General features: G+C 33.0%; 1 protein-coding gene across 1 annotated transcript; it reads right to left on the bottom strand.

Moving 5' to 3' along the window:
* Positions 1-4413: 4413 nt before the first annotated feature.
* On the bottom strand, positions 4414-6166 carry LOC120068400 (UDP-glycosyltransferase 75C1-like). Its single transcript, XM_039020156.1, has one exon. The coding sequence runs from the start codon at positions 6044-6046 to the stop codon at positions 4631-4633; it is 1416 nt and encodes a 471-aa protein (XP_038876084.1). The 5' UTR covers positions 6047-6166; the 3' UTR covers positions 4414-4630.
* Between the last annotated feature and the right edge of the window lie 11761 nt (positions 6167-17927).

Below are 17927 nucleotides of genomic sequence, written 5' to 3'. Positions count from 1 at the left end.
TTTACTCGATGAGTTTTTATTCTTTCATCGATGCAACTCGATGGGTATTAATATTGACTCGATGCTACTCAATGGGTATTAATCTTGACTCGATGCGACTCGATGAGTCTCAATCTTTACTCGATGCAACTAGATGCTTTGAAAACATTGTGATTTGATTATAAAATGGTGTTTTCATTGATTTGCAGAGAAACGGATGAAGATTGAAGAAGAAGATAAGTAGAGATTCATTATTTTCTGTTCTTCATATTAAGCGTTTCTCTGGAATCGAGATTCATTCATTCTTTCTGTCTCAAATAGTTTTATTATTTTTGCCCTTTAAATATATGGTAATGTATACAATTAAAGTTAGATCCATATTTATCATTATTTTGCTTGTTGGCTCTCATGTAGGTAGTAAGGGTATTTAGATTACATAACCGGGCCTTATTTAGATTACATAACAGGGTATTTAGATTACATAAAATGGTGAATCTGAACGTTCCTTTATGTCTTCAGCATTAATAGCATGGAGACAAAAATTAGCATAAGCAACAGCTGATTTGAGCAGCTTCAACTTTCAAAGAAGGGTATCCTTTGGTATAATGCTAGCCAAATCCTGAAAATAGAATGGATGAGAAGAATTTTCAACTCAATTAAATCGATCATATAAGAAAATTACAATGCCTAGGGAAAAAGATATGATAAGTTAATTTAGAGTACTACAAGTAAACCTCATTGCGTTTATTTGTTGTTATAAACTAATTAGTTTATATCTTGACGTCTTCTCTTTGTTTGTTGTTATAGAGGACGTGGTTATCTAGTACCAGATGATGTATACAGGGTATATACTTGGGTTTTAAGTGTTAACTTCTATATATCTGTAGGATCAATTTAGAAAGAAAAATATTCACATTGCATTTACATCTAAAATTGTTTACCTGCTAAAGTATCCTTGGATTTTGTGTAAATTAGTGACATTTGATACAGGAATGGTTATAGGACACAAGGATTACATTTGTGTGTGTTCATCTTTATAGATCTTGTGTGCATGTTCTTTATGCCACTCATGCTTGTTCTTTAAGTTTTAGGACTTTGAAGGTTGTGGTGCTTGAGATTAGTAATTTTAAGTTGTTTCAATCTATATGTTGTAGTTTTGATATATTATTTCATCGATATGGGTGCTCAAAGCGATGAGTTCAAGGTGGACTACGTGATTCTTGTGGAGGCATGAGCATAGTGAGTGAGATTTGACTAGGATTACTTCATACGGGATTGATAGGTTAATTTTTTTTTTAATTATTCTTAGAGGGGATGAGGGTTGATAGTTGTTATACTTTTGAAATTGTTCACATTGGGTTGACTATAATGTTGGAATTTTTCATATGGGGTTTTCCATATTCTTTTAACTTAGAAATACTTTATGAGGTTGTAATATTGACAATGTTAAAGAAGTGAAGTTTTTATAAAGAGATATTGGTAGAAATTTGGTTGATATATAAGATTTAGATGGTGTATTGTTTATTTGATTGATGAATGTATGTCATATATATACCAAATGTGGTTGTTGAATCAAAATATAGGAGCAATTATAGGTCAAAATGTCAACATTACAGATTTTTTCTAAAAAAATCACAAAAAAATTTCTTGATGTTTTTTCCTTGTCAAGATTATAGATATTCTTGACATGTTTAATAGGTCAATAACTTATTCTCGACATTTCTAACATGTCAAGTATGATATATCTTGATGTTTTTCATTGTCAAGTTAAAAAAATTTCTTGATGTTTTTTCCTTGTCAAGAATACTCATATTTTTGACATTTCAAACATGTCAAGTGTCGGTGTTTCTTGACATTTTTTAAATGTCAAGTGTCACTTTTCTTGACGTTTTTAAAATGTTAAGAAAATTGACATTCTTGACACTGGTTTCCTTGACGTTTTTTAAAACGTCAAAAACATTGTTTTTGTAATAGTGATTTTATATGTTTGTCGATTTACATGGGTGTAAATGACCAATATAGCAAATTCAATAAACCTACTATTTTGAAGACTTGAGCTAATGTGGAGATAGTAACATAGATTTCAAGACAGAAATTGATACGTTTATGTATGTGAATAGTTCTCTTTAGTACTAATTTTAAGATTTAAACAATGGTACTTCACCTTTCATTGTTACAAGAGAAACGATTTAAGACTCGTTTGGATTGACTTGAGAAAAAATATTTTTTTTAAAATTTAATTTTTATTTAAACATTTTTGACAAAAATTGTTAAAATACATTTCAAAATATTTTTTGAGTAGTTGTCAAAGATTCTAATATTTTAAAATGATTTATTTTTTAAATTAAACAATTGAAAATACATTCAAAATAGAGCCTTAGTTTATGACTGAATAGTAAATGAAATTTTCATTGAAGAATTTGTAGTAATTTAGAAATACAATGTAATTACAAGGATAACACGAAATTTTAATTACCTTTATGGTTTAATTCTGATGAAATTTATTTCAAGGTTAAAATGGTATTTTGATTTTGTTTTGTTTTGTTTTTGTTAAAATCTTCCCCACTTTTTCGAAGTCCACAATCACAAGTCTGACATTTCTAAAATGAAATCGACGGGGGAAAAGAATCGTAAACCGCTGCCTTTGTCCATTAATTTGGGTCCAAGTCTTGATTATGACTATGAAAATGACGTTAACCAAATCAACTAATGACCATTTCAAAGCCAACCAAAGTTTAATTCCATTTGAATGTATAAAAAATGAAGAGGTTCGTAGTTTAAAATTTTCCATCCTTTAAGTTTGAAGCAAAAATTTAGACCCGATTTAAAAATATTCATGTTTCTTGTTTTGTGGGCTGTTTTTTATTTTTATTTTTTAAAAACTAAAAACAAGATGGTGTTTATATCTATTTTTGTTTATTACTTTTTTTATAAAAAAAAGAAAGAAATAGAAGCTTGATAACCAAACCAACTACTCACAATCCAAACATTCCATTCATAAATTATTGAGGTTAAAGAAAATATTTATAGGCTTTAAACATTTTAAGGAATTAATAATTTAGTCACGTCAAATTCTATTACTAATTTTTACACATTAATTTTATAATGATTTAATCTTTATATTAAAATTTATTGAAATTTCTTGCCTACCTAAATGAATGAGGTTACACCAAATGTATTAATAAACTAAAAAGAAATTAATTTTGAGTTGAATATAAAACTACCAAGGTAGATGAATATAAGGTAAGGTGGAGTTTTCAGACTAAGTTTTAAGGCGAATCTAAAAACCAAAATTATGATTTTCGAAGAAAATGTTCCGCTCCTTTAATTGTTTTTCATCTTTCTTCCTTTTATTATATTAATTCTATTATATTTATTGTTTTTTTTATTAAACTAAATCAATGTTCTTGAAATAATATTTTTTTAAAAATACCTTATCAACTTTTTCTTTTTAATTCATATAAAAAAATTTTAAAATTCCTATCAAAATAATTACCAGCCGTGTATAAAAAAACTCGTTTCACAATTTCTCATTTCATGTTTTATAGAAGTAGATAAAAATGTTTGGTGAAGCAATTTAATCTTTTATTGAAAACTTGCTAAAAATGATGAAGGAATGTTGATGAAAATTGAAAAAAATAAAAGTATAGTTAGTTTTACACCTACGCTGACTTCATCTTCATCATTAGCAAATGGGCCCAAAAAACAAGTTTTTAAAGAGATGGGCCCGCTTTCATAAATGAAAACCGAAATTACTCATTTTTATCAATTTTTCGAGCTCTTTCTCCCCGATCTAAGATTAAAATTTGGGGGTAATTTATCATGAAAATCCTTTCGATTACCGAGGTTGCATTTGTTAATTATTTTTTATTTTTAAAAATTAAGTTTATAAACATTATTTCTATCTCCAAATTTCTTCATCTGTTATCTATCTTTTAGCAATGGTTTCAAAAACCAAGTCAAAATTTTAAAACTAAAAGAAGTAGTTTTGAAATTTTGGCTAAAAATTCAACCATTGTACTTAGAAAATATGCAAATACGTAAATTACGGTAAGAAATGAAGAGGAAATATGCTTAATTTTCAAAAAGAACAAAAAAACGAAATAGTTATCAAATGAGGTCTTAATTAATCAAAAATTAAATTTTAATCTTGTATTATGTTTTCTTATTTTAAATTGGTAGTGAACAATATTCCTTGCTTTGAAATTGTGCAAACCCAAGTTCGTCATTCAAGTATATATGTTTGTTTCATTGACCAATTCACCATCTAAAAATGAAGAAAAATAACTAATAACATCAAACTACCAAATGAAAAGAAAAAAAAAAATCAATTGAACCCATTCACTTCTTCAAATCCAAAACTTGATGCTATAGAATAATGTTCTCCCTAATTTGGGAACTGAGAAAACATTTAAAAACAACATACTTGAAAAGTGAAAGAAATCCAAATCTTGATACTAAAAATTGACATATATTATAGTCGACATCTTGTAACTCATTGTCAATCAAATAACCGAAACAAACATAGTTTCACTAGCATATAGATATTTTAACGACTAAGAGGTCTATGATTCAGATCCTCTTATTATCCTAAAACTTGAAAGGAAAAAAAAAAAAAAACTCATATGTCAATCATAAAAAGGTGGAGTACTCAGGCATCACCCACATCAATCTCATCAACAAAGTTCACAAGATTCAAAATTGAGGATCCACCTTCATTGATAGCCTCCCAAGCCATTTCTTTCCACTTTTTAACATTCTTCTCAATCTCTTCCCTTTCTCCATCTTTCCTCTTCATTACCAAATCCAAACATCTCCTAATTTCTTCCCTCTCCACAATTCCTTGTGAATTAGCCTTCACTCTCACTCCCATCTTCCACACATCTTCTACAAGCTTTGCATTAGTAGGTTGATCTATTTGTTGTGGAAAACCCACCATTGGCACCCCAAAACTCAAGCTTTCTAATGTTGAATTCCAACCACAATGTGTAATAAAACAACCCAATGAAGGATGTTTCAATACTTCAATTTGTCTACACCAACTCACAATTCTTCCTTTCCCTTCCACTAATTCCTTCCATTTCTTCTCATCTTCTTCATCCTTTTTGGATCTCATTACCCACAAAAATGGATACCCACTTTCTTCTAAACCATACAAAATCTCTTCCTCTTGTTCTTTACACAACACACAAATTGACCCAAAAGATAAATAAACAACTGAAGAATTTTCCTTTGAATTCAACCATTCAATATAATTATCTTCATTTGACACTTGAAATAAATCCCCATGAAATTCACTAATCAAAGGTCCAATTGCTACCATTTTCAACTCATTAATTGCTCTCAAGGCTTCATTTTCCAAAGCATCAAATGTGTTGACTAAAACTGTTGTTGGCTTTTTTCGTTGACCAAGAAATTCCATTTGTTCTCTCATTGGAGGAATAATAAATGCATGTGGGCCAGAAGGAGAGAAAAAAGAAGGCATGTCATGAATTTTAAACAATGGCAAACCTGGTAATTCTATGGACAAAGAGGGGTTGTTAATTTGGAGCTTGTTGATAATTTCATCCCCGAAGCCATGAAAGTAATAATAATACAAAGCTAAAACAGTGGCAGGCTGAGCAGAGAAAAGAGCTGAAGGGATATTAAAAGAAGTAGCAATATCAGCTGCCCAATTTAGAAGGAGGCTGTAGATTACAAAAGTGAATGGACGACGGCGATGGCCGTGGCTGGATGAAGTGATGAGATCGATTAGCGATTGAGAGCCGCAGCGTTTGAGCTCGGAGACGTAGTGGTCGAAGTCGTAGTTGGTTTTGAGATTTTCATCGTTGTCGAAACCGTCGGAGAAGGTGGCGAAAGATAAGGTTGATGGTGAAGGGATTTGTTGGACTATGTTCATACGGCGGCCGGCGGCGATGGTGGTGGCAAAGGTGACTTCAATATTTAGGGTTGTGAGTTGGTTGGCAAGTTGAAGGGAAGGATTAATGTATCCTTGAGAAGGGAAACATACAATAAGAAAATGATGGTGGTTTCTCATCATTCTTCTAAACCACTCTTTTGAGAACATGGGATTAAATGGGTTTCTTCTTTTTGTTATGTTTTATAGATAAGAAGTATGGGGTGAGGTTGATTTGTCAACTCAATTTTTAGAAAATAGCCTTATTAAGATGTAATCTCCATATTATCATTTTTTATTATACACAATATATATATATATTTAATATTTTTTTAAAAATATTTTGACATGTGTCAAATTTTAATTGAGTGTAAGAAAAGTTGTACATAGATAAATGCAACTTAAGAGACACACAAGTATTTTCTTCTTAAAAATGTATACGAGATAGATCAACTCTAAAAATGAAAATACGAAAATTTGAACTTTCATACGAAATAAAAGAGTATATTATTTAGATTTGAGAGATTTATGTTTAATAATAATGTAGGAGTTAATTACACAATTGAAAAAAAAATGTATTGAATTTTTAATATGGTAGTGAAACAGTAGATCGGTGCTGTTGGAATTTATTAGAGCGAATTAAAATACTAAAACAATATTTTATATAAATTAGATAATATGAGTATGAGTTGATTTGAAAAAAATTAAAAAAACAAAGCCAACTTAGTTCAAGGATTGATATAATTTTCTTGTCAAGGATAGAAGGTTTGTTACAATAAAAAAAAAGAAAGAAAATAAAAGAAAATAGAGCTGTTATTTTTGTCAATTAATGGAATTTGGACGGATTCAGCTATTGTGGTATGTGGGACCACTCTCTCACTCATTGATGCAGCGAATTTAAAGTTTATATATCAAATTTTATATTATAGTTTGGGGTGTTCAAGAGTTGGATTAGGTTGGATTAAAAAAATTTTTAGACTCAATCTAATTATTCGGATGGTAAATTTCTTTAACCCAAATAACTATTATTAAAAAATGAACTCAACCCAACTATAAAATATTTGGGTTGGGTTGATTCGGGTTAATCGGTCATTTATTTAAAATTTTGTTCTAAAAGAAGCAAAATGTAAATATGTAAAAATCTAATTTAATTATTTTCATATATTGAATTAAGATTAACAACTCAATTTTAATTTATATAGTGAAAATTTTATTCCTAAAGCACAAAAAAACTACTTTTAAGAGTTATTGAATAGTAAATTATTCAAAAAATATTAAAATTAAATAAAATTAAAATCAATATATGTATATATAATTGTGCTATAAATAATAAAAATATATATTTTAAAGTTAATAATAAATTCGGATTGATTCGGGTTGGTTCGGATTATATTAGTTGAACCCATGAACCAACTCAACCCATAAAATTTGCATTTATTTGAACCCAACCCAATCCAAACTCCACGAATTGGGTTGGGTTGATCAGTTTTTTTGGGTCATCAAATTTTCTAAACACCTCTAATACACACAAACTGTCTTTCTTCCTTTTTTTTTTTTTTGCCCTTTTAGGGGAATGCTGTTTAAACTTTATTTCATTATTCTTCTTGCCTTTTTATTAAATTATGTCTTATTTTCACATTAATTTTCAATCAAAAATTTCCATTTTCTAAACATTTTCTAAATCACAAAAAGTATTTCTATTCATTTTTGGGATTTTAAAAACTAGAAAAATAAGTTAAACTATTTACCCAAAATAACAAAATTTAATCATCTTCCCCATTTTCCGTCTTCTAGGGGTGAGCATGAATAGTCGAAAAATCAAGCCAAATGACCAAAACCGACGGAATCGAAAGTTGGAGTTTGGTTTTTCCAAAAACTTATCGGGGTCGATTTTAAAAAATTCCAGTAAAAATCGAACCAAATGACCGACATTTCAATCCGAACCACCCATTTTTATTTTATTATTAGTATATTTTTTATTTTATTATAAATAATAAATAAAAAAATTCTTCTTTTCAAATATCGTAATGATATTTTTCACTCTTCTTTTCAAATCCTAATTTTGTATTGGAATTTTCTATTAGTATTAATTATAAATTATGTTAGAATTTTGTAATTTATATGGCTATTTTAGTTTAGGTATTATTTTAATGGATATATTTTTAAGTAAACTAATTAGAATAGAAAAATTAAGAATGTAGTGAAAAAAGAAAACCAAAATTATAAGCTTAAATCAGGGCTGGAAATTGATACTAGAAGAAACAAAAAAAAAAAAGGTCAAAAGTTTTTAAAAAAAAAGCGGTTTAAACCAAAATCGACCGACCTGACCCCAAACCGACCGTTCGGTTTAAGCAAAAACAATTTCATGTGTGGTTTTGACTTTTATAAACCAAAGAGGGCGGTTTTAGCGGTGGTTTTCATAGAAAATTGATCCCGCCCAACCGATGCTCACCCGTACCATCTTCTTCCTATCCTTCTTCTTTCTCACCATCTTCTCATTCTTCTTATTCTTCTTCTTTGGTCTGACCTCGTCTCTCTCTAACCCACACACTTTAACATCCAACAACCATTGCACTCATTTCCAACCGTCGATCCACTGTCGTTTGGGTTTACATCGCAAATCTGGTTGTACGTCATCGTCAATGAGCCGATTTTTATCTCTCTACCTAATTCACTCTCTCTCTTCCTCTAACTTTTAGATCTGTGCAACCCAATCCTCGTCGCCATTGTTTTTTCGTCACCAGTGCTAAAGTTCGTTGGATTTTTGCCCGTTAGGGGTAAGATTTTGGGCGTTTTGGGTGGATTTTGTTTGGTTCTTGAACACCCATTATGTTTTGGTGGTAAAATTGATCTACCCATGAAGTTAGTGTTAGGGTTGATGTCTTAAAGTCTCGTGTCCTGTAGTTTATAAACAGTTTGTACGAACACTTATGTTGTATAATATATGATATTTACTTCACATCTTGTTTTTTGCTCAGTTGTATGTTTTATTTGCTTTACCACAAACCAATAAACATAAAATCCCTGGTTATCTGTATGTAACTTAAGCATGTATGTGATGATATACAAGTGGATCAAGTCTTGAGTGATAATCAAAATGGTCTGTAGTATATGGATATATAAGGGAAACTTTATCCTGGTAACACTACGGATGCAGCCCGCTTTGTGGAATGGTTACAAGTGTCGTGACTTATCATAGATGGTATGATCCTGATCAATCCTGTAGGGGACATGCGAGCGGGGGCGTCCTATACAAAGAGTTTATATAAGACCTGATCACGAAGTGTTAACGTCTCATTATATAACACCCTTCATGATAGAGACTTCACTTCACTAGGATGACCATAGGTAACATGACCTCAATCCTGAGTGAGTTGGGAACTCCTGCCATTGAGGGCGGTCCTTTGATTTGTATGGGTGCGAGTGGCCAGGTCGCCGATTCAAACCTATCATTTTGAGAATGTGTCTGATTTGGGAGCTGGGAACTCAGCTACACAAGATGAAATTCACTCATTCCCCGAAGCAACTGTAAGTAGATAGATAGCTTTCTTAAGGGCTGATTCTAGGGCTTGAACGATGTGGCGCAACACACCTTCTCTTGGCCCAAGAGGTGTTCACACATAGTTGGACTTTGTTGTACTGTTCATTAGAGGAATCAGTAGTACTTAAGGAGTGAGATGTAACTACAGGGGCTAAACAGTAAATTGGCCCAACTATACTTACGAGCCTCTGTGAAGGATCATCGTACTCATGATTGGTTATATCCGATAGACACAGAAATATATCTGTGGTAAGAAGAGTTCAGCTATTGGTCTTTAATGGAATGCCTGACAGTTAACGAGTGGTGGATCTCGTGGCTAAAGACTTTAGTTAGCTATTCATACACCATTGGAACTTCAAGCCACAGGTCCATTAAGTCCCCTGGGTAGCTTGGACAAAGTCGAGAATCAGTGTTTTGGTCAATTTGAAATGTTCAAATTGACAAGATGAAGTTTGATTATATATGATATAATTGGACTGGTTAATTATATATGACATAATTGACTTAGTGTATAAGATACATTATTTTGGAGGAAATTAGATATAAATATGATTTATATCAAGTAGAGGAGAAATTACTATAGTAGATATGTGATATCAAACTACAGGATAAGAATAAATGATAATATAAATATGATTATATTCATTAATTATTTAATTGGTTAATTATATGATAATTGGCCTAAAACTTCTCTCGGACGTGCGTTAGTGGGAGAATCTGAAGTCGGTTATTGTAACCGAAGAATAAAATGAAAATTTGTTTCATTTTGCAAGTGTTCGAAAAAATCGCAACGGTGTGAAAACGTAAACGATCGCATAGTCGAGAGCCTATACGATAGATTTTTATCATCTAAACGATCGCACACTTCGCGCCTAAACGTTTGCACGTTTGTCCCTGAACGATCGCTTAGCTTTCCTAAATGATCACACATAGCTATACGATAGCTCATTTTCTCTCCCATTTGCTTATCGTCTACATGATTTGTTCTTTCTCCAACCTTTACCAAATTTATCAAATACCACACTTTGGATTCTCACTTCGAGAATACCAAGGGCTCTATTTAGTGGTGTCATCTCTGCTGTTATTCACTTGTTCGTGACTGTTCGTGTTCCTGCCGTTCGTGTAGACAATCGTGCTGCTGCAGCCGAATGGTTTGCTGGGTAATAGAGTTCGCGTAGAGGTGATTCCGTTGTGTCTGAGTTCAAAGCTTGAAGAGGGTCTTCATCTGGTATGAGAACTTTTTCCCTTGTATTTTAGTGTTCAAAGGATGCCGTTAATTAGAAAAAATTGCATAACTGTCTATTAGAATGTATGTGTTGTTTTTCGGTCACAATGAAATCGAAAAGATCCGAACGCGTTCATGGATGCTCTTCGTTAAGAGTTCCTTCAGTTAGATGATAAATTTAAGTTTGTTGCTTTTAAATAATTGTTATAGACATTGTTATCAATGCTTATCACAGATAGACGCTGATAGATAAATAGACACTGATAGAAGTCTATCACTACCTATCAGTGATCAAAACTGATAAAAGTCTATCATTGATACTATCAGTGATAAAATTCTTTTATTGATACTATTAGTGATACAAGTCTATCATTGATACTATCAATGATAAAAGTATATCATTGATACTATCAGCGATAGAAACTGATACAAATCTATCACTAATAGATGCTGATGGAAGTCTATCAGTATCTATCAGTGATAGAAACTGATAGAAGTCTATCATTGATACTATAGTGATGGAAACTAATACAAGTCTATCAGTGATAGACGTTGATAGAAGTCTATCAGTGCTTATCGATGTTCTTTTTGCTATTTCTATAAATAGTTTAATATTATTGAATAAATTTTGGACTAATTAGAAATTGCCATGCCATTTCTCAAATTAATGACGAAATTGCCAAACAAATTAGGTCCAAATAAAGGTTGACATGTGTCCTAAATTTGAAATTGATGCATAAATTGGCAATTCGATGGCGCCACGTGTTTTCATCATGACTGTTGGATTGAATCAAATAATTTGATCCAATTTGATATTATTATTTGGGCTAAATTCCAATTGAGCCCAAAAATAGCCTTAATTTAACTCAAACATCAAATATAGCCCAAATCTGATCCTGATCATTTACGTGGAGACATGTTGAGGATCCATTGTCTTATAAATAAGCAATGGAAAATGTTGACAAGGATGAATGGATTAAAGCCATGAATCAATAAATGGAGTCCATGTACTTCAATTCTGTCTGGGAGCTTGTAGATCAACTTGATGGGGTTGAATCTATAGATTGTAAATGAATCTACAAGAGGAAAAGGGGTATAGATAGAAAGGTACAGACCTTTAAAGCTAGACTTGTTGCAAAGGGTTATACTTAGGTTGAGGTAGTGGACTATGAAGAAACTTTCTCACAAATTGTCATGTTAAGGTCTATTAGGATTTTATTGTCCATAGTCATATATTATGACTATGAAATATGGCAAATGGACGTCAAGACTGCCTTTTTGAATGGTAATCTTGAAGAGACCATCTACATGAATCAACTAGAAGGATTCATTAAATAAAATTGAGAATAAAAGGTTTGCAAGCTGTCAGGACCTGCTATCCAATAAGATTATAGTTCGACTCTAGGGAATTTTGGAGCGTGTTTGGTAAGTAATGTGAACTTGAAGCTCTTCAGAATGGGTTAATATGCTGGAAATTGGTTTTAAATTCCAAATTTTGGGTTATGAATAGATTGGTCTATCCGTGCTAAGCTTGGAACAAATTTCTGGATCATCACATAGTTTGGGTAAGTTGTTTTGTGGCATATGAGGTATTTTCGTATTTGGAACTTATCCTAAACGTTGGACTTAATTCTGATTTTGATTCAGGGTGTGATTCAAGAATTTTACTAAGTTAAAAGAGGTGTGGATTACTTTTTGTTAGATTTGGTTTCGAGGTAAGTAATCTTTCTACTGGAACTACCCACGGGCCAGACATTAGATGTATGCTAGCATGATAAATGAATGTTATGACAAAATGATAGCATGATAGATTGATAGTATAACATGATCAAAGTATGTTCTATTACGAGATCCGAATTATTTATGAACATAGACACTTGAATGCTAGTATGAGATGATATGTGCTTCCATGGTTGTATTTGATCTGATGATGTTGAGGTATACATGTATGTTGTAGAACCATGATGTTGAGGTATATGTGTATGTTGTAGAGCCATGATGTTGAAGTTTATACGTATGTCATAGATTCGTACAGTGATGATTATGATGTTGAGACTGTGCAAATGTCCTTACTGATTAGTTAGATGCCCATTAGATTTTGTGTTTCCTTCGGGATTCACCAGTTTGTGTTTCCTTCGAAATTCACCAGTTTGTGTTTCCTTCGGGATTCACCAGTTTGTGTCTCCTTTGAGATTCACCAAAGGTAGTGGGCATACTTAACTACAATAGGATAGGACTCAGTCTCTTTCTTGTTTCATGTGTATATGTGTCCTATGAGGACTAGAGTAGATTATATGTTTCACCAGAGGTGGGTATCTAGAGGACATAGATGCCCAGCCTGACCCCAGTAGTGGGGTTACTTACTGAGTATTTTATGCTCATTTTTTCTCATGTTGTTGATTAAGGTAAGGGTAGAAATGCACTGGCGATGGAAAAGCTGAATTCGTGATCGAGCCACTGGGACTAGTTTTTATACTTCCGCATCATGAAATTTAGAGTTCTTTTCATGTTTCTTTTAACTTTTAGTTTTGATGTTTAAAACTTACTTTTAAGAATCATTTTTCAGACTTATTTATTATCCTTTATGATTTATGGATACCCTACTATTGATTTAGTATTTGAATTTAATGAAAGTCTTTTGAACTTACCTTATTTAATTAGCATTTATTTCGCCATAACCAAGTGCCGTTTTGAGTTCCATGCATGTATGTATTTAGTAAGGCCTAACTTAAGTCCTAGGGGGTTGGGTCATTACAGTAAAGAGGTAGCACAGTAAATTAAAGACACACACATAGAATGGCGCTTTGCTTCCTCTTCAAAGTCAAGTTTGGAGGCTTTACCACTTTCCTTTCAAAATTAAATTTGGAAGCTTCGTTGCTTTCTCCTTGAAGTTCAAGTTTGGTGTGGCTTCGTTGCTTCTTCAAAGCTCAAGTTTGGTACAGGTTCGTTCCCTCTCCAAAATGTTGGTGTAGCTTAGCTCCCTCTCCAAAATATCAGTGCAACTTCGTTCCTTCTCCAAAAATATTGGTGTAGCTTCATTCTCTCTCCAAAAAAATGTTGGTACAACACAACTTCCTCTCTAAAAGCGTTGTTGTAGTTTTGCCTCCTCTACAAAAATGTTAGTGTAACTCCATTTCATCTCCAAAGATCAAGTTCAGTGCTTGGCTCCACCTCATTTGTGACATCAACTCCGGTCCACCTGGCTCAGGGTGAGAACCCAGGAGTGGTGGGCTCTGACTATTTAGGTTATCGCATAGCTAAAGACTTCCAATCATGTAGACTATCGTTTAGATAAGTCTATTATCACATAGACAAAGAGTCTATCGTATAGGAATTGTATTTGTCGTGTAGACTATCGTGCATTCTTTTGTCTTTGTAGTCTCTTCGTAAAATTAAAAAAAAAAAAAAAAAAAACTCTTTTTCATTTTATTCCAATTACCATAAAATTTCCACAAGCACTCACTGAGTTAGTTTTTGAGAAAAAAGATTATTATTCAAAATAATAAATAATATAAATAAATATGATAACTAACTTATCCTATTATATTTATAATCTATAGTTTTAATATTATATCACATACAATATAAACTATAGTTCTTTTTCTCTACCTTATGACATTTATTCCTCCAATGAATGTATCAAATACATTATATAAATTATATCATACATAATTGAGTTAATTTAATTATATCATATATAATTAAATTTTCTCTTATTAATTTGAATAATTCAAATTAACCCAAAAAATGATTCTCAACGTAATCATTTTGAGCTACCAAGGGGACCTTATGGACCTGTAGCTTAAAGCTCAAATGGTAGTGAATAACTAATTAAACTCTTTAATTACATTATCCACCATCTGTTAATTATCGGACACTCCACTAAAGATCAGCAGTTGCACTCTTCACACTACAGATATATTTCTAGGTCCATTGGATATAACCAATCAACAGCGCGATGACCCTTTACAAATTGCTCGTAAGTACAGCTGGCCAAATTATTGTTTTGCCTCTGTAGTTACATCTAACTCCTTAAGTACCACTGATTTCTCTAATGAACAATAATTCATAGTCCCACTATGACTGAGTCCTCTTTGGCCAAGAGAGGGTGTGGCCACTATGTTTAAAACCCGGAATCAGTCCTTAAAGGAGCAATTTATCTATTTACCTTCATCGGGAAAGAAGTGAATTCCATCTTGTGAAGTTGAGTTCCTAGTTCTCCAATCAAACGAATCCTCAAAATGATAGGTTTGTTAAGTTGGTAATCTGACCACTCTCAACCATACAAATCAAAGAACCCCTTCATGAGCAAGAGTTCACAATACACTCAGGATTCAGGTTATATCACATATGGTCATCCAAGTGAAATGTAAGTCTCTATTATGAACGGTGTTATATAAAAAGAGTAATCATTTCGTGGTTCAGTCTTATAAAAACTCTTTGTATAGGATATTCCCGCTCACATGTCTTCACATGAATGATCAAGATTAGATCACTTGTAGCACTTTACAACATTTGTAATATCTACAAAACGAGCTGTATCCGTAGGGTCACCAGGATAAGGTATCCAATCTTATCCATCTACACATACCATTTAGGTTATTATTTAAACAAGATTCACTTGTATGTCTTTACATACTTGTTTAAATTTACATAAAATAACCTCGGATCTTTGTTTATTGGATTGAGTATATACTAATAAAATGACACTTATTCTATCAATAACAATATGTTTATACAGATTTTACAAACTACGAGATTACAAGGAGATTTAGGACACCATTCCCAACAAGATTGACTCTGATTCGCCTGGCTCTACCTCATACACGAGATCGACTCTGGCTCGCTTGGCTCCGCCTCATACACGAGATTGACTCCGGTCCACCTGGTTCTACCTCATACATAAGATTGACTTTGGTCGGTCTGGCTCTATCTCATATGAGATATCAATTTATGTTCACCTTTCTCTGTCTCATATGGGAGATTAAGTTTGATCCCCTTGACTTCACCTCATATACGATATCGACTCCAGTCTGCTGGCTTCATCCATATGCAGATCATTTCGGTCTGCTTTGCTCACCTCATATGCAAGATCAAGTCCAATCCTTCTGACTCTGTCTCATATGCGAGATCAAATCCGATCCACTCGGCTTCGCCTCATATGCGAGATCAACTCTAGTTCGCTTGGCTCCACCTCATATTGGAGATCAAGTTTGGTATGCTTTGTTCTGCCTCATCTACATGATTAAGTCTAATCTGCATTGCTCTCCTTCATTTGTGAGATTAAATTCTTTCTTTCTGGCTTCATCTCATCTATGAGATCGAGTCTGGTCTACCTAGTTCTACCTCATCTGTGAGATTAAGCCTGGTTTGCCTATGCGAGATCAAGTCCGATATGCAAGGTGTTGTCTCACTCGTGAGATCAAGTCTTGTCTATTAACTTTGCCCCAACTGCACAGTCAAGTCCGGTCTACCTTGCTTCTCTTTCTGCATGATCAAGTCTAATCTACATGCTCCAGTCCTGTCTGCTAAGCTTTTCTTTATATGCAAGATTGGGTCCAGTTTTCATATGTAAGATTGGGTTCAGTTTTCTTTGCTACATCACATTTACAAGATTAGAGCCAATGGAGTGCTGAGATCAAAACCGGTAGAGCACTGAGCTTGAACCAATGGAATGCTCGAATCAAAGACTAAAGCCAGAACCGACAGAATCCTCAGGTCACGCACTAAAATTGCAACCAATGAAGCACTGAGATCAAAACCAGTAGAACACTGAGCTTGGAACTGACAGAATGCTCGAGTCAAAGATTGAAGACAAAATCGGTTGAATCCTCAGGTCGTGCACTAAGATCGAAGCAATAGAGCACTGAGATCAAAGTCGGTGGAGCACTAAGCTTGAAATTGATGGAATGCTAGAGTTAAGGATTGAAGCTAAAACCGACACAATCCTTAGGTCGCGCACTAAGATCGAAGCCAATAGAACGTTGAGATCAAAGCCGATAAAGCATTGAGCTTGAAACTGACAGAACGAACAAGTCAAGGACTCAAGCCAAATCCAATGGAATCCTCAGGTCATGCACTAATATCGAAGCTAATAGAATGCTGATATCAAAGTCGATATAGCACTGAGCTTGAAACCGACGGAAGGTTCAAGTCAAGGGCTCAAGCCAAGTCCAAAGGAATCCTTAGATCGCACACTAAGATCGAAGCCAATAGAATGCTGAGATCAAAGCTAGTAGAGCACTGAGCTTGAAACTGACAAAACGCTCAAGTCAAGGACTGAAGCCGAATCCGATAAAATCCTTAGGTCACGTACTATGATCGAAGGCAACAGAAACACGAAAATCGTAGTCAGTAGAGTATTGAGCTTGAAATCAACAGAGTGCTCAAGTCAAGGACTCAAGCCAAGTTTGACGGAATCCTCAGGTCACATACTAAGATCGAAGCCAATAGAAACACTGAGATCATAGTCAGTAGAGCACTGAGCTCAAGTCAAGGACTATAGCCAAATCCGACAGAATCCTCAGGTTGCACACTAAGATCGAAGCCAACGGAATACCGAGATCGAAGTCAACGAAGTACTAAGATTAAGCTGGCAGAACTCTATGGTTAGTGTCGAAGGAACGCTAAAGTTGAAACCCTGAACTATCTCCCATTTCTTTTATAGTTGCAAAAAGGAAAAAAAAACCTTTTGCAGATTTATGTGAAAATTAACAAGGCAAAAAAAAGAAAGTTACTCCTTCATAGTATTCCGGTAAAAAAAAAAAAAGGGGGCAAGTTAATAAAAAAATAAATAAAATTTCAAAGGATAAAAAAGTGAAAATAAAAAAAATGTGAAAATGTGAAAAAAAAGAAGAAAAAAAGGAAAGAAAAGGAGAAAGAAACAAAAAGAAAAAACAAAGAAGAAAAGAAAAAAACGAAAAAAGAAAGAAAAAGAGAAAAAGAAACGAAGAAAAGAAGAAAAGAAAAGAAAACGTAAAAAAAGAAAAAAAGAAAAGAAAGAGAAAGAGAAAGAGAAAGAAAAAGAAAAAGAAAAAGAGGAAAAAAAAACAAGAAAAAAAGAGGAAGTAAAACCGAAAGAGAGAGAGAGACAGGAGAAAAGAAAGAAGAAAAAAGAAAGGGAAAAAAAGGGGAAAAGAAAACGTAAAAAAAAAAGAAAGAAAGAAAGAAAGAAAGAAAGAAAGAAAGAAAGAAAGAAAGAGAGAATAGAGAATATTTTTTAAAAAAGAGTTCAACGTTTTAATAAAATAGAAGTCAAATCCTGATTTCTTAACGCAGCCGCCCCT

Source organism: Benincasa hispida, chromosome 12, assembly GCF_009727055.1.
Source record: "Benincasa hispida cultivar B227 chromosome 12, ASM972705v1, whole genome shotgun sequence".
In the NCBI taxonomy this organism is placed as follows: domain Eukaryota; kingdom Viridiplantae; phylum Streptophyta; class Magnoliopsida; order Cucurbitales; family Cucurbitaceae; genus Benincasa; species Benincasa hispida.
This window is presented reverse-complemented; position numbering and strand designations above follow the sequence as displayed.

Bases quoted from the DNA above. Each gene is read 5' to 3' on its own strand.
- LOC120068400 (XM_039020156.1), bottom strand. From the start codon at position 6,046: ATGTTCTCAAAAGAGTGGTTTAGAAGAATGATGAGAAACCACCATCAT.